Here is a 22,423-nt window from a genome sequence, read left to right as displayed (position 1 = left end):
TTACAGTTAAAGCCACTAAATGCAAACTGTCTGTAAACCTGAAATCCGGGACGTAAGTGCCATTTTAAATCTGAATAAAAATATTGAATTTACAAAGCCACATCTTGTATTTCATTATTTTTGTTTTTACAATGATTTGATGCAGGGACATAACACCCCCCCTTACCCTCCCCCTCCCTCCCCAATATCAGACTGTGACACACTAGTGCAAAACAAATAAAAAAAAAAGGGCTAGGGGGACAACAATTCAAGAACTGCCTTCTTTACATAATCCTATGACATTTTCTTCCATTTTCAGCATTTTTTGTTTTTGTTTTTTTTTATAGAAAACTGTCTATTGTAATTTTTTTACAGACCTTCATGATAAAGCATAAAAACAGTGTATTTTATATATATATATTTATATATTCATATATTTTATTTCTTTTGTTTTCTGTTTAGTCGTTTTGACTTTGACTTTAAAACGTCCTCCTGTCTTCTCTGGGCTGATTGTTTTCTCACAGGATTGGTGTCCAGGTGGAGTTGTGTGACATGCCAGCACAGTGAGTGGGGCGGGAGAGGACCGCATCCAGTCCAAGGAAGGAGGGGATGGGGAGACAACTTTAATGAAACTCTTCATTTCATCAGTCCTCCGATTGCGTATCGTTTCACAACTACTCAGTCCAGTAACTTTCCTTAGTAGCTGTCACCAATGGAACGCATTTTAGGGGGGAAATGGTTAGCCTTCTCCTTTGTTTCCGTTTCTCGTGTACAAATGCTTTCCACCTATTTTGTAATACATATTTGTTTTTTGGAGTCTAAGAAAAATGTCTTGATATTTGCATTGCTGTTTTTTTTTTTTAACACAATAACATTAACATATTTAACACTTTGCTGCCCTAAGGTCCCAAAATCCATAGTATAAATTAATTTGCGGGCCTGTCGTTTGCAGCAAAAGGGCTCCAGTGTCAGGTGTGTTTGCTGGGTGTTCGTTTAGCTACCGTACGTATAAAGTAACAACAAGAAGACTCGCAGAAGAGAGAACGTCAACCCATTGCAGCTGAGTAGAGTCAGTAGCTGTAGCGGAGTGATTTCAGGAGGCACGAGATGAGGCCCTCTTCTTCCCAAGATGACGACGTTCACACAGGTACAATATGGAGGCCTAAGTTGTCGCCATGTAGTTTCATGTGGTTTCCATGGTAACTAGTGGCGGTCATATGCAGTGGCAGCAGTGGGAGGTGCGGAGCCCCTGGATGTGGCACTATAATAATAAGGGGAACCTGAAAGTTAACACAGGAGAAGAATGGACTGGTTGAAAGGACAACAAGTGTACAAAAACACTGACACAAATAACAAGGACAAATATACCTAGAACAACACGTTGTGTTTTTTGGCCATAACAACTAACACCTAACTGTACATGTGTGTTGCTGTTAAACTTGTCATTGGCTTAAATTTTAATCAAGTCATTTTTATTTTTTCAAAAAATGCACAGGAAGTTCCAGGGCCGTAACTAGGGCTGAGCGACAGGCGCGACCGCCCAGGGCGCAACACTGAAGGGGGCGCAATTTAGGAATATTTTAGGTACATTTGGTTAAAATTGAGGGCTAGGGGGGCGGCATTTGCCTTTCTTGCCCCAGGCGCTAGAATTCTAAGTTACAGCTCAGGGAAGTTCAAAATCCATTGTGAGGCACTCATGCAGCAGCAACATGAAGTACAAGAGATATACATGGTGCACAAACATGGACTAAGAGTCATTTGTACAGCCTACTATTTTAATGGAACATGTCAAAATACTATATATTGTCTTCGCACCTTTGATGGTAGCACCATGTTCTTTTGTTGAGTTACTAGGCTTATTATTCTGGCCAAGGGAGTAGGGCATGATATGATATTCCATACTCTATTGGCTGGTAATTCATGCCCTTCATACCCACAGAGCTTAGAATACACCACAGGATATAAAATCATTCCTAATTCTTACCCTTGAATAAAGAGTCAACATTAAAATGCCTTCTGGCCTCATTACCAATGAGTTAAGTTGTTACTCACTTAGTAATGCTGGGTTGCTGAACCTCCATGCTTCATTGTATGTCGTGTACTGAGGGTGACTGTAGGGATTTCCTGAAAATTCACTTCCTAGAATGCAAATATATAAAAAAACAATATAGTTGTTGTTCCATAGTTAGATTTTTGTTTAGGTTGTTAAAATGCACTGGTCGTCTACCCACAGTGGGGCTCCATTTAAGTGCAAAGTTTACTATGAGCAAAATAAACCAATCAGCGATTCATTTTTATCTGTCTAGTGCAAACAAGACAATGAGAGCTAGTGTTTGATTGGTTGATACGATTCATTGCATCCTTTGCACCTAAATGCCAAGTTAGCAAATGAGCCACATTGTAGGTAGTCATTTTTTTACCATTATTCATGGGACTTCAGCCACTTTATGCATCACTGATATCATTGGTTCCCAGGGAATTGATAGGCTGATTTCTCATGAATTTTGGATCAGCCTCTATAAAATTGCAACTGGGTACACAAGTTACATAAATGTAAATTACATTTTTACAAAAAAAGTGGTGCACTTGTAAATTACAATACTATGTACCATAATGTATTTCAGAACCTGGATTAAAACAGAAAAAAATAATTTACAAAAACAAAGACAATATGAAGTTCTTGACCACAGGAATAAGATCTTATTTAGACATGGGCTGGAGTTTTATATGGATAACTTTTCCCATCCTTACTCCACATTAATTCTATTATCTGGTTCCAAAGTGACTACAGACTGTAGTGCAGGCCTGGCCAACCTGTGGCTCTCTGAGTGTTGAGAAACTACAAGTCCCAGCGTGCCCTGCCAGCTATCAGCTGGCTATCTTCTGGCAAATCATGTTGGGGCTTGTAGTTTCACAACACCTGGAGAGCCACAGATTAGCCAGGCTGGCAGTAGTGTGCTCTGTTATAAAACCTATTGGAACTGCCCGTAGAGAGATAATGCCTAACCTACCTATATAAAAATGTAGAATTTTGTTCTGAAAGTAAAGCACTGAACAAAACATTTTACCAAACCACTTACAGGCCCTGATTAACTAAGGAAAGTAAAGAAAAAAATTAACTTTTTCACCTTGGTAAAACCATGTTGCATTGGAGGGGGAGGTAAATTTAAAATGGTAGGGATATATTTATAGTTGGATAGGGCATGTCCTAAATCAACTTTAAATTTCAGTGTACAAATAAAGCTATCTACTATGTGTGTGCTACATGAAAAAACAGTCAGTATTTAACCTATGTGCAAAACAGAAAACTAATTTTCACCCCTTGCATTGTAACATGGTTTTGTCCGGGAGACTGAAATAAAAAACTTCTTAATTTAAGTTCCTTAATAAATCAGGCCCATAATGTCTAACTGTGTCTAATTCTAATGTATTCAATAGGATTCCCCAAGGAGATTGTGTCAGGATTCTAGAATGATTGAAATGTAAACAGTTTATAATATGTAGTGATATTATCGCAAGCAGGTATTTTATGTTATGAATATGTCTTCGGTAAAATGTGCAGGACACAGTGCAGCATTACACGTGTCTATAGGTGTGTGAACAGCGCGGTGGACAGTGGAAAGTGTTTATTGACGAGAAGGGAAAGCATGCATACAGGAGGATAATGAGTTTTTGAGCTCAACTGTGACCAAGAGGAACTGAGCTATCTCTTTCCCCGATCGCTAATGAAACAAGTGTAATTTCCTCATCAGCATTGAATTTTATTTCCATAGTCCCCTATCTGCTCACCTGGCCGCAAGCCCTTTCCAGCGGTTCACTGCACCGATCTGGACTCCTTCTTCTTTACGTTCTAAAGTAATGTCTCAAACTAACACTCTTGTATATTAGGGAGTAGAGTGTAAGGGGTGAGAAATATAGATCTGTTCTACATCTTTATGCAATGGCATTTAATGGAGCATTTAGTCTTACTTGTGTTATATATCTCAGAATAAATAAACTGGGGCATTAATACATTGTCAGAGCTGTGCTCTTTCTCTGTTAGATTAATACACTGTATCTATCATATGCTCCAACTGATATGTATGAGAGTATATTGGAAACATGTACTGACCAATTAGACTTACTCAACTTCTGGATAAATATATAAAAATATCCTATCTATGGTGACAGCTATTTTGCTGCACTTCTTAGATTATATGAACTTTAGCATTATAGAAGAAGTTTAATAGTATGTGGACAAACCCTTATTCCAGCTATGGATTTACAGAATCATGTCTGGGAATATAGTAACCATGGCTTTGTAAGGAAGAGCCAATATAAACCTCCTGCTTTAAATGACCATCTTCTTGGTATAGTTTCACTCTATTGGTTCTGTAGAACAACATCGGCATTTAAAAGGTTTTGTATTCACTTGGTACATTTCAGATGTGTGGAGTGGTGCACAAAGCAGAGAGAAACATCCTACGCTTCTTCCCTGTTGTAGAACTACAAGTCCCATTATGCTGGGCCAGACACTGGAATTTATAGCTCAACAGCAGTTGAGGAAGCAAGGTTGTTCTACAGGAGGGAAACCTGGCAAGATCAGTCTTTATTATACATGGTACAAACTGATTGTTTAGTAATAAATATCTACACACTTCCCCGTGCTGTATAAAGTGCAAGTTAAATGGAAGATGACCAAGTGGGGAGGAGCCTAATATTCATGCTGCTAAATCAAATTACAATACATACCTAGGCTCCATAGTATAACACTGGATTTGTACACTACCTCTCTCCACTATGACTACTAATGGCATTAGACAATGTGACAACACAGGCAAAACACACAACAGACAGATATGCACAATGTGCTAGACTCACCACTCCCAGTCCTGCAGTGAAACAGACATGGTTTAGAGCTGGACAGACATGAGCAGCACTCCACAGGCTGGACCGAATGGTGGACCGAAACGTTGGTGCCTGTCAATGCATTGATAATGAGATGCCTCTTCCCTGCCAGTGACCTGTGGAGTGCTGCGTACTATGTGTCTCAAGCTCTAAGCTTAGTTAACTAGTGATATGTATGCAAAAATGAGAAGGGTCGTACCGTTGTATGTAAAAATACATATGCCCTCTGTGTGTGATGCAATATTATCCCTGTACCTTTATTTAGTACGGTCAGTCAGCTTCTTTGCTAAACTGTACTTGTTGGTTGTGTGATATCACAGCAACCACCAGGATCAGCTGACCCTAGTCTCTAACAGCACATAAGAGGCAACGGGACAATTGTTTAGAGCAGTAATACTTTTCCTTTATACACTGATTATATATGTATTTATGTTCCAGTATTGAGGGTTATATAACTACTACTTCTCATTACTATCCTTTTGTGCACATGTGCTCTTGGTTTAAGTCTGAAGGTGTGTTCGGGGATATAATTGTATAGTAGATTATAATAGCAAAATATGTTGTGTATGTCACTGATGCTGATAACTCTAATACTGCAATTGTACTTTTAATGAAAGACTCACCAGGCACCATTCCAGCCAGGGTTGACGTTGGGTAGCTGCCTTGTCCCGTTGGGGGAACGTGAGGAGGGTAACCGGGCAGGGTTGTACTTGTCATGTCTCGACCTACAAATAAATTTAAAGTAATTGTTAATGATTGTGAAAATCACATGCATAAAGAAAAATATTTATTAGTCAATATATAACATAATTGTATGGGAATTCCAAATTCTTCCAACCTGTTCATATGGAATTCTCCCGTTATTAGCATGGGAACAGCAACTACTGATGTCAAACACACTCAATGAACTGTTTTTTTATGCCCATACAGTAATCCTACTTGTCAGTCAGACACTCAACAATACACATGTTCCTTCCACTAAAGAAGGACCAATGTAAAACTATCAACTCTGTGTCCAAGTCTAAAGTCAGATAACCACTAATATTAATACGAACAAGTTTGTCATTCGGAGCCACAAAAAACACAAAAAAATTGTAAAGGAGCAAGAACAGGTTTCACAGTTCTCACACTCACCCCTATTCTATTTCAAAGCAGAAAATCCCTGCAAAGCCTTTTTACAGTAAAGGAATGGTGACCTTAGCCAAGGAAGAGAGATAACATTAACATCCACCAGGATTCTAGACCTTTTTACCTAAAATATACATTCATATTTTAAGGAATATAGCACTCCTATTAAATCACTAAGCTAATACACAATTTATAGTGACTTCATACCAGGTGGTGTGGTAGATTTCATATTACAATAGACACTAGGGGGCGGATGCCGAGTTGGACGTGCATCTGTTTATCAAAAAATACGGAAATTGGTACCGTGCATACCTACAAATAAAGCCTATACCTACGTCCGTATCCAGATCTCATTCTTGCAGCCCCTTACGACTGGAGAGGTAGGACTGGGGAGGGAAGGGGCAAGCAAAGGAAGTCTGAGTACAGTAAGGGAGTGTGTTTGTAATTGCAACTTAGACAGTTCCACACGGAGATGTAGATAGGCCTTTCAGTTGCCAAATCCCTTGCGTATGCCTGAGGACTGGCGCATGGTGCGGATGATGGTGGTTGCCAGCACTAATTAGCAGGTTCCATCAAATATTAGCAGAGGTACTAAGCCTACTATACTAACGCTACACTACTTTTATAACATTATGGCTTATATATACTTGACTTTTAACTCCATACAAGACCTCCTGGTAAGACCAGCTCAGGAACTCAACAATATAATGTTTCTGATTACTGTACGATTTTAACACCATGGACGGGTTTAGAGAACATTAATCTGGACATTGATCACAGCCACTTAAATGGCTTATATCCACTGACGTTTCTATACACAGTTTTTAACGCTAGTAAAACACATGTAATCCGGTCTGACATTAGGAACCATTGTTTCTAGTGTCACCAGGCTCACTTGTGAATTTACCAGTGCTTCATTTGTGTTCTGGTTCTCGGGATGCTTTGTGGTCAAACTTCAATGAGCTCTAAACACCAATAACAAACACAGGTCAAATGCATGTCTAACACAAAAGCCACCTCAGTAGGTATGTGGCCAAAGGTTGCTTGCTGGTAAATTAAAAAGTATGTTCAATATACATAGAGGAATAGTTTAAACATAAAAAAATCATCTCCACTGTTTTTCTTTAGATTGGCGTGACAAGACAATTAAAATGGAACAATTAGTCTGTTGGCTGATAACTTTATATACGTCTTCATTGTTTTGTAACACAAGCCTTAGCACCAGAATAAGAAAGTTCTATTTCATTTTGACGGTAAAAAGCTTTTTTTCTATATGATGAGAAAAAAAACCTTGAATGTAAATATATTAAAGTGCAGATTTACCGATAAAGCCATTGCCGTTTTAAATTTCCCCTACAAAGTCGCCAAATATTGCTGACTTGCAAAATCCGCACTTTAACATATTTATCCCCTGGACTTTTTCTGCTAACTGCCATTGACAGCAACGAAGATGGCTCTGCAAGATCTGCTTTTTAGCTTGTACATAACATTATGCAGAGTCAGACTACTAAACATGATCGCCCCTAAATATATAACCCTGTGAAAATGTGCCCACTTATGTGCTTGAATCACTTCTAAGCAAACTTAGGGTATATTTAGTAAACTGCAGGTTTGAAAACGTATAGATGTTGCCAATCAGATTCTAAATGTCATTTTGTAGAATGTGCTAAATAAATGAACTAGAATCTGATTGGTTGCTATGGGCAACATCTACACTTTTTCAAACCCGTAGCTTAGTAAATATACCCCTTAGTCTGGTTTGGGTTGCTTAAAGACCTGCTGAAGAGTTTGTTGACAAGCAGGTTGGAAGCCTCCATTCCACATTATAAAATAGCAGATTTATTTGCTTCGTGAAGTTGAGCTTTAACAAATTCTGTCCATGGCAGTTTTTAAAAGATTTTATGTAACACTTTCTTTATAGATCTTTATAAAGTCAAGTGATTTCCAATAATTACCCGAATCAACAATGTCAACAGCCTGGGTGAAAGGAGCCCCCTGACTCTCAATCCAAGCATCCTTTTAGGGTAAAGCATTAATGTCTTATAAAACAAAGCATGCTCTAAAAGTAGATAATATCCCTTCTACTCAAAACAGGGAATATATGCTATTACTTTGCTGAACTGATTTACGCTCTGTAATTAGTTGGGGTCTGTTTGTCAAAATATTGTCCAGTTATCAGATAAACTCCCTATTTGAGTACGTAGATGAGTTATGCATGAGGGTAGGTTTGGTACCTGCTATGAGTGGCTGGCTGCCGAAATGCCCGTAGGGAGGGCCATGGTGGGTGAAGGAGCTGTACGTAGGTGTGGACGCATCAACCGTGAGGGCCATCTGGAAAGGCTGAAGATCAGCCAGCCCCGAGCTGGCCAGTGAAGAGGGGGTGAAGGGTGTAAGGGAAGCTTCATGAGGCTCTTGCTTTACATAGAGGTGAGAGGAGAAACTCTCTGTGAGGAAGAAGGAAATGGATGGACAGAGGACAGACAGACACAGGTCGGGTAGAACAAAGAAAGAGAAAAAATATATGTATAAATGTAAATGGAATGATATAAAACAACAAAATAAAAATAAAGTGGGTTCAAAATAAGTAAATAAAATGGTTCTATAATTGATTTGGCACCCTGATAATTGTATTACGTTGTATATGCTGCAACAACATGTTATAGTCATGTGTCCTATAAATCACATGGAAGCTATATTACATCGTCCTACAAAAAAACACAAAGGGATCTATACAATTAAGGCAAGAATCATTTAAGTTAACTATCCTTATATAGGTTTCATTATCTTCTAAAATGATTACCTTGCCTATAGAGCTGTATAAAAGTGGAGAACACTGTTCGTATATATCTCTATAGAGCTGTGAAATTCAATGAAAACACAAAAAAAATCTGGGTGGGAGGTTGTGACGTTTGGTTTAAGGGCGTCAATGAGTATGAGCTAATGTTTAAGTTCTTGTTTCCCTTTTTGTAAAGAAAAAAACAGACCTACAGGTTACACAGTCCCCTTCTAGCTGTCTTTTCCTGTCCATTTTAAACAAACAGGTTTTATGTTTAGTAATCCTGTCTAAATATCAACCTTTCTGGGGGGACTAAGTTAAAGCGAATTGGTAATATTTTGTAATTCAGCTTTCCAAACTCTGATCTGGATGTGGATTTGCACTTAGCCAGGGCACCGAGGATACAGTTTCAGAGTAAGGCAGACATGTTCTGCAAGAACAATAACTGGAAGAATTACACTGCTTATAATTCCTTACATTGTTTACCTGTGAATTTAACACTTCAATGCACAACACAAGACCCTTCAGTTTAAGATATAGGACAAAAACAATCCACAGAAAAAAATAATAACATCCTGCAAGTACAATATTTCATTCTTGAGAGTGTCGTTTGGTGGGAGGGACAAATGTGGTCCGCAGACCAAGATAGCGCCCCAAGTGCATTCCAATACTGGCACACCCCTGTGATCTGATACAAGCAGACAGCCATGGTACCTAAGGTGGTCTCTATTTACACGCCTTCCCTGGCCAAGGGTAGCTGCTTCAATGAAGATACTGAATAACTTAAGTTTACAATGGTACTTACAACTCAGAACAATACTATTATTATTATTTTCAGTTATTTATATAGCGCCACTAATTCTGCAGCGCTGTACAGAGAACACATTCACATCAGTCCCTGCCCCATTGGGGCTTACAGTCTAAATTCCCTAACACACACACACACACAGTGTCAGTATATAGCACAGCCCTCAGTGTCATAGCACCGTACTGACTACACTTCCCCAATCAATGATAGACTGCCATTGTTTCCTTATAAACAATGCCAAAAATATGTGTAGCTGCTACTGTTATTTTACCATTTACCGGTTGCTGACACACAGTGGAGGCAGCCATTTTGTAAGCTCAACCGATATTACTGAAAATGCAACCTATCAATCTACAGACAACCAGTGATGGTGGCCACTGAGGTAAAAGTCTTCTTTAAAGTCTTTGATGATATACTAATATGAAAATGATCTTGCAAGTAATTTCAACATCCTTGAAAAAGATCCACCTGATATACCATATACAGTATATGTTATGTGTCTCTTATTCATCTGTACAGATATAGTTGTTGCCAGGTGTGATGAATGTCTAGCTGTAGAAAGCTGATGTAGTCATACTTTAGGTTCCATCACTAGAATTGATTCTCCCATGAAACATAACAAATGGATTTTGCAGGACAGAGAAGACACCCAGAGCTCTATAACAAGGCAGTTTAATTTACCAAATTATATTATTATGTTATTTCCTGCTGGCAGTCCTTATTGAATCTGCACATTTTAAATTATTTTGTCAAATAAAACGATTGAAGTTGGAAAAATGATTCAGGAGGGGGGGAAAAAATCAGCAAACGCCAGAATAAGCTCCAACAATGCAAAGTGAGTCTCTGATCCAAATACATACTATTTCTAGGTTAAGGATACTTAATGAGATTATCCTTTAATAGCTAAAAAATTGCAGCATCTCTCACCTTGACAAAACTATCTGGGACGCCTGCACTTCCCTTCCCTATAATAATCACTTCATGAATCATTCATCTTTAATAGATTATGCAAATAGAAGGACATAAAATCAACAATGATCAATAACGCCAGGCATTTAATTGCTCGTAAAAAAAAAAAAAGAAAAACATTTTAAGATTAAGCATGATCTGCAACCTTTTTTGGCTAATGAAGCCATTATTCCAAAAATTGGAGCATGGCCTAAGTGTAGGAAAATAAGACACCTCCCTACTCCCTCTGCCCCCCCTTCTTCTTAAGCTTTTTCCTTAATCTGTCCTTTAAAATGTTTACCTTCATTACTGTTGGTAAACAGCACTGAGTCTTAATGAGTGTTTCTGCGCTCCTCTATTCTCTGATTGAAATCCTGCATACAGATGAACATGTTAGTACTAAGGTGCCACCTGGGAGTATCACGCTGAGTCTGCAATGAACTTTCCTCACACTTGGACCGAGATGGATCAGGCGGAGGCATCTCAATGACATTGAAAAGTACGAACAGAAAGGCCTGACATGTCTACGCTATTGAATATGCAATCAGACTCGATAAAACAAATCACGCTCTTTTTGCCACCCCAGTACTCTTAGCACGCTTTACATAGCAAGAGGGCTTATTGCTAAGGTACATCTGCTTTTTGAAAGGAAACAGCACAGCTTACATGAATATACAGTGAATTGTGACCTTGGGTAATTCACCTTACCCTCTGTATCAGTGGTTCATGACCTACTCCTGAACTGTAGCAGATAATAACAGCTGAGTTATTATTACTCGCTTAATGCATTGTTCCACCACATAAAAGCCACACTTCAGTCCCTGCCTTTCTACACACTGTATCTTCAACAGCAGCTATGATATAGTTTAGATGTACAATGTGCCACCTATGCAAAACTGAAAATCCGTATCATTGGTTATACAACTATATTCTCAAAACAATCTCTGTACTATGTGCCTAACTAACGCTATGTATAGCTAACCATTGACTACAGCATCACACAAGTCTTTTATGTGTTAATTCTACAGTAATGGATTAATACATCCCAGTCTGTACAGATGTGTGTTACTGCTAAGAAGCTGAAATACAACAATTTTTTCATATACACAAGACTTTACTTTTTCTACCTTATAATGGTTCCATAGCTAGACTTGGTCTGACTCTCCCCAAAGACCATGTTTTGAAGAATTCCTATATCACATAAAGATAATTTCATCTAATTGACTAGGCATATGATTATCTCACATGTAATCATAAAGGAAAATTCTCCAATCACGATCGGTTGGGAGTACTTGCAGATAGGGTAACCCGATGATAACCACACACAATGAAACACACATGCTGAATGGGTGTATTGCAGTGGGCTTACATGCAGTTCAGAGTGTGAAGACATGCAATATGCATTTGAAATAATGACAGTATAGACAATCAGTATGGGTGTTACATATATGTCAGGTTTTAGAATGATCCACCTGTGTAAACTATAGCTTAACCCAGTGGTTCCCAAACTGTGTGCCGTGGCTCCCTGGGGTGTCGCGGCAAACTCACAGGGGTGACTCGGCAGGGCCATTTGTAAGCAAGGCAGGGGACTTCTTGGTAAATATTTTGGCTAAGGGGTACCTTAAAAAAGTGATGGAGACCCTAAGGGTGCCTAGAACTGAGAAAGTTTGGTATCCACTGGCTTAACCTGATTCCTAACCCAACCAACTGGGTAACAGTTAACTATTTTTCCACAACTTTCACCGATGTAAACTTATAACTCTACATAAAACCTAAGTAGGATTTGGTTGGAAAATGTTGTATATAGTTTTGCTCTGAAATTTGTATAATAATGAACAGTATGTTCACTTCCCATAAATTATAGATTAATCCTCATTATTACATATAATTGCAAAAATACTATTTTTGTCTCAGTATGTGAACTGGCTGAACATACGGAATATGAATCATGATACAAATTAGTATGACACCATGTTTGCAGGCTTTTAGAAAAAATAAACCAGGTTTTTATATCGTACTCCAAAAAAGCAATAATGTTACGCAAATATAACAAATATTTTAGTATATGATGAGTAGATAAATTTATACAAAATTAAAATGTCTGTTTCAGTTTAGTTGCAAAAACTGAATTCAATGCTTACTTCATATACTATACCCTATTAAAGGAGATGACATTTTTTTATTTTATTCCCCATTCAATAATAAGATGGTTTGCTTTTTGTTTTTCTGTTGTCTTAGAACTCGTACATATAGGCGAAACTTTGTACTTTGTCTTCACAGTAACAGAGCATAATAAGTGACACATTCATTAACACGACCCAAAGCTTCTCTGCAGCATAGTATACGTTGTACTTAAATGAGAATTCTTATAGAACCCCTGTTAATACTTTTGAATGCTGCAGGCTACTTTGAAATTGACACAAGCAAAGAAAAGCAAAGACTTGTCAGGTCCATTCGTGTACCATCATTTTTTTGCATATTTAATAGTCTTTGAGAATGCATGTTGAATAACACCTATGGGCCTGATTCAGTAAGGAAAGTAAAGCAAAAAACATGAGTAACCTTGGCAAAGCCATGTTGCATTGGAGGAGGAGGTAAATTTAAAATGTGGGGACAGATTTACAATTCCGGTGAAGCATATTCTAGATCAACTTTAAATTTCAGTGTACAAATAAAGCTATCAAGTATTTGTGTGCTACATGAAAAAACAGCCAGTATTTAACTTATGTGCAAAATAATAAACTAATTTGAACCCCTTGGTTTGCAACATGGTTTTGTCCAGGAGAGAACGTACTCATTTTTTTGCCTTACTTTCCTTAATGAATCAGGTCCTAAATGTCTGAGGCCATATGGTTGGAAAACACCATTTAAACAGATGCGTCTACCACAAAGCAAAAACTTTGCTGCAACCATTTCTGCCAGCCAAGGTCATTTGTAGTGAGTAGGTATTTATGGGGGTCACTATCACTCCAAGCTCACATGTTGACTAGAATATACAGCTTACAAGTATATAAGTAGGATAAGTTTGAATCTGCTTTAATATATGCTTATATTTCCACCAGAGTTCAACAGAAAGACTATGACCAATTGGGGGAATTACCTTTTAACACTTTCAGTGTTGTTATGAACACTGGCTCACATAATATTGGAAGGATATTAGGTTAAGACCAAACACGATACATTGCAGAGCTTAGCTTACCGGTTACCACTGGGTAGCTCTGAGGTCCTGACACATTACTTCCAAGGTCCCCATTACCAGAGGCTGATAAACTAGATTTGACTTCATCCAGGCCAGGGGTTAGTGCTGGAAGGGAGTATTCATTAGCCTAATGAACAACAAAGGATGATATAACACTTAGTGAAGGCCATAGGTGTCAATGTGCAGCATAAAGCAGTTCTGATGGTGAAAAGACATAACAAACAATCAGTTTTACAGAATGTAGAGAGGCAGCAAGGTAAAACTGTACATAATGTAAAAGACTGTTAATGTGATGCAGAAAACCTGCACTACATTACATTGATATCCCTCAGAACTGAGCCTGGAAGGAGAGGTTTTGAAAGTTGGTTTTAACCAACAGAAAGCAAATTAAAATGGCAGAAATCACAATTTATCATGTCCATTTTTTATCATTGGCAACAGATCTTTTTTGCTGTTTAAGTGTTTGTCAATATCATAAACTGTTGCTGATATTTCTTTTTGAGAGCACCGTGTTCATAGAAATTCTCAAAAATCTCATTGTATGTCTGATGCAGTCATGTGACTATATTTATATTTTTAATATATGCATTTATATTTACCACGCAGGGGGCGTGGTGTGTCTTATATAAGGCACACTAAATCGGATATCTCATTGTATGTAGGATCATAAAAATGTTGTGAATAAACTACAAGTGTTCCTTGTTTTACTACAAATCGTAATAGTCTTCTACTTTGTTGGTTGACCTAATACTGATTAAAGTGCCAATATCTGTATTTTAATGTTGCACCGTTTGGTGTTTTAACCTATGTGTCAGGAGCCAAAATAGAGGTAAGCAGCCCATGTAGAAAAGGAAATACAAAAATTGAAAATTGGATTGCAAAATTGATTTGCAGACATAATCCTGATGTAGGGGGTGGGAAAGGAGGCAGAATGGTTAGGCACACCCAAATTGTGGTGACAAGTATTCCCTCTAATGTGATGTTTATCATTTACGTCTTCTGTAATGTAATCACTTAAGTCATTTCCAGCAATATATTTGCCTTTTGCAATTTTCCTTTGCACTTTTCCTTTTCAGAACAGGAAGCTAAAGCTCAGGCGAGACGTGAACAACAGCTGGGGTGCCAAAGATCGCCCAGTCCCCCACTCACAGGCTTGCCTGGTGACATATAGAAATAGGAATAAAATCACCTGTCTTCCTAAATCATCAACATTTGAGTTTGTGAATGATGTGCTTCATTAAATACAAAGGAAGGACCACTCCCCCATCACCCTGGTCTTTTTCTCCCTCTTCCTGTGCAGTGGGGTATGAAATTGGGGAGTGGGCCAGAGCACATGGCTAACAGAAGGATGGGAGGGGAGTCATTGCATTTGAAAAGGTGTCCTGTCCAAGACAATCTAGTAATTGCCTTCTTATTATGGTTTTCTCGGGAACAGACATTGCTCTCTACAGCTGCCTTTTCAAAGGGATAATAAACAGGGCAACCAAAAAAAAAGAGAGGAAAAACTGTGCCTGATTAATATTACATTAAATTAAAACTGATTTTCTGCTCTTTCTTGCCCCGTTTTTTCCATCCACGCCCCCCCACCTCTATGCCTGGACGCCACAGCCTAGTCATTTCCAATTCCTTTTCGTATTGATCTTCCTGTTGAAATCAGTTTCGTAATTAGCTGCAAATTAGGCCTTCTACTGGGGGTGAAGTTGCCCCCTGATTTATCACCGGAGTAATTCGCTGTGATCGGAGAGAAATTAAAATGAACTCAATTAGGCTTTAGATTTGCTTTATGGGCCCTGCTCTAAGTTTCAGGGGGAAAAAAATGACTGTGCTGGCGTTTAATAGTCTAATGAAAGTAAATAAAGGTTATCCATTGTAATAAACTCTGGGACTCTGGGAGAAGAAAATAATGCACTCTCAGATAGGCCTTTTCTACATTTCACGTTTTACAGTTTGGGTCATTTTTAAAAGACTTTTTTGTTTTTCTGTTTTATTTCATATTCTATTAAAATAAGCAACATTTAAGATTAGAGAAAATGGTTGCTGTGGGTGTCATTGAGCCAAAACCCTGTGATTCTTTTTAATTACTATAATTCAGTTTTCATATTTGGCCTCATAACACAGGAGGGGGCGGGGGTCCTAATTTTTACTTCTTCTGTTCGAGTGAACAGACAGTGATACCCTAGTATGTGGGAGTATTACCACACTTGCTGTAGTACTAATTTCCCCTAGACCTTCTCTTGTACTACACAGCAGTTTGCATCAGTGACTAGGAAGTGCACGACAATGTTAGTAATCCCTGATATAAGAGTAACACAGTTTAACAATAATTTTTGCGTTTACAATAAAATACTTATGTGTTACTATATTCTATATCATGTCACTCTTTTTTAAGCACAGATACAACAGAAAAATGTCAAATCTGAACTGAACTGTACAGAGAAGGTAAAAGAGATTACCTACAGTTTATTCTCTTAGGCATGCTGCCCTCATCACTAGAACTCCTTTAATATTTCTACTTTAACACATACTTGCCAACTTTGGCAATCTGTCTAACAGGAGGCCTGAGGGGCAGGTAGGCATGGGGGGGGGGCTCATCGAATTGCATCATTTGGCCCCACTCCCTACACTGTCATAACCATTTTTGGCTTATAACAACAGGGGGCAGGACCACAATGATGCCTGAATCGTGTCCTAAGGCCTGCCCCCACCACTTAACTAATTAAGTGGAAAGGATCCAGGAGGTTGCCCTGCTCTCCCGGGAGTCAGGGAGGAATTCCAGAAATTCGGGAGTCTCCCGGACACTCCAGGAGAGTAGGCAACCATGTTTTAACATCCTTTGTAGCTAAGTATTGCAGGCAGCTTGAGAACAGAAGGAACACAGAGATTTAAAACTAATAGATGCAGAGTTGAAGGCAGTAACCTCACTGGATGGCCACTCTACACCTGCTGCCTTGAGTGGCAGTGCAGTGCTGACAATATTTGAATCTTTCTATGATATCATAGTTCTCCAGCCATCTGAAAATCCTTTGAGGTAACTGTGAGGCAGCGGTGGGCAACAGACAGCCCGTCGATCAATCCCCTGTGCCCCCCCCCCCCCAGTCAAGTTGCTTCTGATAATATCAGAACGAGGGCAGCCGACTTCCACATCATGTGACCTCCTCTGCACAGCGCAGGAAGGTCACATGACTTACCCAGAAGAGGAGGGAGTGCACTGTGCTCTCCATCCTTCCTCTGTGTGGCTCCTCCACCACTTTCATGTTGCCCCTGCGTGAGGGCATTATATTTCTCCTACTGGGAGGGGGGGGAGCCAGAGGAAAGATGTTCTTGGGAAATCATGATTGGTTTTAGATAATTCTGTGATTCAGCTGGTTTTAATGTAGTAAAGCATATGTTGTATTGGGCAGCAAGTAGGTGAGAGTGCCTGTTATGAGCACTCATCCCAGTATCACGGAGATGAGATCCAGTTGACAAAATTGTGTTATTATCTTTCTGTGGGCAGATTTCTTGGCTGCATGTTGCTTGCTACAATTCTTAAAGGCAATAACCTGAGCGTTCCCCATGGGGTTTTGCAGGAATTTAATTCCAGGATATACTTGAAGCATTCAAAGACTTCATACAGAGATGCTGTTTAAACAGTGGAGTAGGAGTTATATTTGCATTATTGTATTATTAAAATGATCTGAGGCCTGTGATGTTTAAAGGCCTAGGTATATTTATTCTTTCACTTGCTCAGGAAAGGACCAATGTTCTGGTCCTCATATCACATATTAATAACTGATCATTTTCTATTTTTCACAAGTGAGTGATTATTTTACATATATAAATGCTATTTTATATCGCCTTCTGTTTATCACATTACCTGTTCGGATTTGATGTGTTCTGAAGTCTGAAAAACGTCAGGATACGATGGCCGTTCAAACACTCGATCTAACGCTTCTAACTGTTGCTGGGTAAAGTTGTCTGCACGTAGATGTTTCCGTAAGCTCTCTACGCTGCTCTGAGAGTCTCCGTTTGGAACTGAACCATCAGACCCATCTATAGCACAAAAGAAGGCACAGGAATGAGCGTTGTCTTACCGTAATGTATATCAAGTCTATATCAAAGCGCATTTAAAGGGTACCTGCCACCGAGACACAGTGAATGCAGCTATTTTTGTAAGCTGAGCCACGATTCAGCATACCAATTCACTAGGAACAAGTGACAACCCTAAGGAATGAGGCACAAACGACCTCATGCCTCAGTGATCACACTAGTACCTAATGAATTTATAGGCTGGATTCTCATGAATATTGGTTCAGACAACAAAATGGTTATCTCCATTATATATAGGTGACATGTACAAGTCAAATTAGATAACTGAGAAAGCAAATGAAATACTAAGCTTTGGAATACAGGTGGATATGTACAGTGAGACACTTTTGGTGCTAGCTTTCATCGTGTTTTATAATGGGACTTTTATTCGGTGCTACCGATTTGACCAAATCTGTATCTAGCACCCATTATACAGACAGGATCATATAAGTACATAGGTAAATATTAGTTCTTCAGTTGATGTGTTTACTATGGTACAAAGCTTGGACTGAATGTCTGCAAAGTATGGCAAGGCATAGTTCACTGCTGTATATTAGATTTCATACTATAAATTTCATCTACTGCACAAGTATTCTCCCAATCTTTTCCAGTGGGAATAACGCTGGTAGATTACATTAAGGCCGATAAATCTTATTCTTTGCAGGTGATTGTGGGATATGATATAATCAATATTACATTATATAGCATGGAGCAGTATCCTTCATAAGCTAATGTAAAATATCAGATATTGATTAGAGGAAGTCCACAGCATTTTACCTGACCCTGTAACAAAGGATCATTTCATTCACACCAGAAGAAATAGTCTCCGCTGATTCCTCTTTCTACTCTTTTATAAAATGTTTAGCAACGGGTTCTGAATATTATAATTAAACTTAAGTTTGTTTAATTTTGGTACACAGACAGCACAGTATTTTTTTGTTTACTACAGGGCTATTAGTGGTCCTATACACCGCTACAGGGGCCCCCACCCAAAAAAAACCCCCAAAAAATGAGGGAGCATGCGCAGAAGCTACGTTCCGGCAGCACTGTAATATACAGCGTCCGCTTCTTTGACAGCGCTGCGGCTGCTGTATAGTACAGTGCCGCTATGTAGGGGCACATCTTTAGCGGAGGGGAGGGGTTTCTGGAGACCCACAAATCCCCCCTGTGTGCGCCCCTGTGCAATACATTGGTTGATTATGAAGGAAGCTATACACAACTCAAAGTCTGGGAGTAGCAGCATTTGATAGCTACAAACATTTGCAGATTATATTAAGACCAGGGGCAGCAATTTAGGGCCCACAGGTTTAGTGAGGTCCAGACCATCATCATTCAAACTTGTGTATGTCCTAGACAAGAGATTCAATTATTTTATGGTGACAAGCTTGCTGCATATTCCAATAAAAATATGTAGTATGTGCAGGTTTATGACTTGAGTACAACCCAGAGCTGATTTATTCACCACAGCCTGCAAATATCAGTTTGAAGTGATATTCACTTTATAGCTAAAGAATCCTTACTGGACATGTGAACAGTCTGATTTATATTGTCAGAAACAAATATATAACTAAAAGTGCAGTTGATCACCGGTCACTCTTAGATTTCAAAACACGCTATAGCGAGATTCCATCTTCAAAGCTCCCCTAGCACTTTAATGCACTTACATATAGGAGTTCATTTACAACGTTACTAAAACAGTTTAGCATAGAGGAAAATATTTTTTCCCTGATGTGACTGCTTATCGTGGTTTTTACGACCTGGACACTTCTATGAATAAAAATCTAGCCACAGTAATACAGTGTGTGAGCCGAACTAGCTAAAGCAAGATTTGACTATGTATGTGCACAAGATGTTGAAATGAGGTACAACAAACTTGAAGGTATTCCCTGATTTACAAAGTGTTTTACAGCACAAAATAAGGAGTTAATTAACACCCTTTCCAGGGGTAGGTGGCGTTCAACTCTACTTTAAATTGAAGGCCTATTATTTATTCTGGATAATATAAAGCAAACATAATTTGGTGCAGTATATTTAAAATAAAAAAAAGGTGAGGGGGTATCCAATCCAGTTCTATAAAAGCCCTATAGTAGGATTGAAACATCATCAGTATCTTGCAACATACTATAACCCTAGGGTTAAATACAACTGACCCCTGGAAAGTCAGAATCATCCGCTAACACACCTCAGTTTTAACACGCATTTAAAATGAAAAGATCAGCTTTTAAAAGAGCCGTGACCCAATAGATAGACGTCTGATCTTGTATATGTGTACGTGTGCCTGGCTTCTTCTCACAGAGCCGTGCTCCCTCCCCTGCTATATTTATGCAGGGGGCCTTTTCAGATCTCGACAAATCTGTCAGTCTAAATTTGCGAGAGATTATGGCGCTCCCTCTCTTGCACGGGGAGCGATGATATATGATATGTGCTAGCCCTATTGATTGCCTGATCTGGTGGCAGAGGGCCGGCGAAATGAACTTGAAATGAACATCATGCCTCAACTCATTGTGCGTATAATACACTACTTAATCCCACATTTTTCAGCCGCTATGGAATTCAATTGATCAATCATGTTCCACTGATAGTGCTCTTTTAGGGGTTATTGCTCTGCACGCCAATCAGTTATTTATTTATTTTACCCACTGTGGACTTGGTGTTTGGAGCATGGTTTAAAGAGGGAATATAAAATGCAATGCCAAGTAAAAGAGGTAGGGAGCAGGAAAAGAGAGAAACAAGGTAATTAACCTTGTGAAGCTAGGACATTTATTGTGCATACAGTTTTATATATGGCTGTTATTTATAGGAGCAGTGAGACATTAATGGGCTATACCTGCCTATACAAAATTCATAGGGTATATTATATATTTTATAGTGGTTTATAGTATGTTGCGTTTTACATTGCAATTTTACCTCGTCTAGTGTTATTATATTGCTTTAAAAAAGTGAAAGAAGAAAGTGTACCATTTATTTTGCAAAAGAGTTTAACGGTGACGTCACTCTAATGCTTTGAACACTAGCGTCTTTCCATTAAAAAATGCTAGTATTCATAGTTCATGCGGACACATTGAAGTGACTAGGGAACGCTCATCTCCTATTTCATGGAAGTGCTTACGCTCCAAAAACGGTGGATGCAGCATCTTCAAAACTTACACAGGAAGTGCGTCCCTGATTCACTTCCGTGTGTTAGCACAGAGCAGTTTGAGCGCTATGCTCTCTAGCACCCACTAGTGTTCAGAGTGCCAGTGTGACACCCCCATAGATGGCAATAAACACATACAGAAACAATCTGTACATTTAAAAACATTATGTAAAAAAGAAAATGTAAGCACTTGTAACATTTATTTGGCACATGGTGTACTTTTCCATTAATGATACAGTTAAGTTAAGCAAACAAATGAAAGGTCGTATAAAGTTCTTGCTGGGCTACATAGTTTGAGTGAAAAATGCTGTGGGTGCGTTTGATATTAATACACCCTGTAGATCCCAATTTTATTTTTCTATAAAATCCGGCACATTTTATAAAGTATTATTTTAAAAGTAATATGGAAATGCAAGCATGGCATTGTGTATTTAAAAAGATATCATGCTGTTTTCCACTTTTAAATACCTTTTCACTTTTAAACTCCATTACCGCAATGACAGGGTTAAGCTCCTGGACTTCCCCAGATGAATATCTTATTTTTAATTAATAATCTAATTGCAACATTGTGTCTGGTTCTATTAAGGCATGTAGTTGCTGCACTTCCACCCCCACCAGTGCCGCACACTTCCTAATTCCCTCTGAAACCTGCCGGTGTCAGGCATCTTTCCTGGACACCCCCTTGGGGGCCTTTCATAGCGTTGGCAGTTGTTGCAGTTTCAAACTCAATTGTTCTCGTCGGTACTGAGGCAAATGGAGTCATTAATTACCTTCTATCAGCTGGGCTGAGTTCAGAAGGCGATCAATAACCCAGCGTTTGTCATTCACAGCAGCAAGCGAGCGAGCAGGAGAACAGCTAAACCAATACCCGCACAGAGCACAACAACATCATATAATCATAATACTAGTCATCAATACTGTAGCAGTGTTTTTCTTCACAGAGATAATTCATTCCTTCAAAAACAGAAAATGACTTTCCCTTTCTCGGTCAGAGCGGAGGGAAAAGATGTAGGAAGCTTTGGTTGTGAAATCTGACATCAGTCATCACTCTTCAGCCCCTCATACGCAGCATTGGCTCGGCATTATGCAGGGGGATGCTGTAGAGCAGTTACTGCTTTCATAAATGCTTTACAGTTATTAAGCTCATTAATCATAGATTTAAAGGCTATGGTTGCAAATCTGCATAGAAGATATAGGCCAAGGGTATGCAGCCTATGGCTGTACCAGATGTTACTCCAACTACAACTCCCAGCAACCTCAGGCATCTGGCGGGTGTTGCAGAGGATGGACGCTGTTGTTTATGGGAAAAATAGGCACTTAACTGCTAAGCTGCCCTTTTACATCATGCACAACACTGCATAACAATTGAAGTCAGTTCTTTGTGAGAAGTGGTGCTCGCTTACTAAAGCTGGGTACACACTACAGAATTTTCCACCAACTTTTTATGCCGATCGATTTTACATGGTATCGATGGTCCGATCGCTCGGTCCATGG

The 22,423-nt window shown here is 39.0% G+C and overlaps 1 protein-coding gene across 6 annotated transcripts in view; it reads right to left on the bottom strand.

Moving 5' to 3' along the window:
- Nucleotides 1-384: 384 nt before the first annotated feature.
- The window catches only part of PAX2 (paired box 2), a 62,908-nt gene continuing 40,869 nt past the window's right edge, over nucleotides 385-22,423 (bottom strand). For 2 of the 6 annotated variants that reach the window (XM_075216614.1, XM_075216609.1), the window contains exons 6-11: nucleotides 17,582-17,757; nucleotides 13,726-13,852; nucleotides 5,490-5,591; nucleotides 4,840-4,938; nucleotides 2,032-2,118; nucleotides 385-1,240 (exon numbers count right to left, since the gene is read on the bottom strand). In XM_075216614.1, coding sequence (XP_075072715.1) covers nucleotides 1,119-1,240; nucleotides 2,032-2,118; nucleotides 4,840-4,938; nucleotides 5,490-5,591; nucleotides 13,726-13,852; nucleotides 17,582-17,757 — 713 coding nt within the window. In that variant the 3' untranslated portion in view covers nucleotides 385-1,118. Of the gene's footprint in view, nucleotides 1,260-2,031; nucleotides 2,119-4,839; nucleotides 4,939-5,489; nucleotides 5,592-13,725; nucleotides 13,853-17,581; nucleotides 17,758-22,423 lie in introns of all 6 variants that reach the window. The other 4 variants (XM_075216615.1, XM_075216613.1, XM_075216610.1 and 1 more) reach the window with 3 other exon arrangements.

The sequence above is a fragment of the Mixophyes fleayi genome, chromosome 6 (genome assembly GCF_038048845.1).
Source record: "Mixophyes fleayi isolate aMixFle1 chromosome 6, aMixFle1.hap1, whole genome shotgun sequence".
NCBI classification, from domain to species: domain Eukaryota; kingdom Metazoa; phylum Chordata; class Amphibia; order Anura; family Limnodynastidae; genus Mixophyes; species Mixophyes fleayi.
Note: the sequence above shows the minus strand (reverse complement) of the source record. Positions and strands in the feature narration are given on the sequence as shown.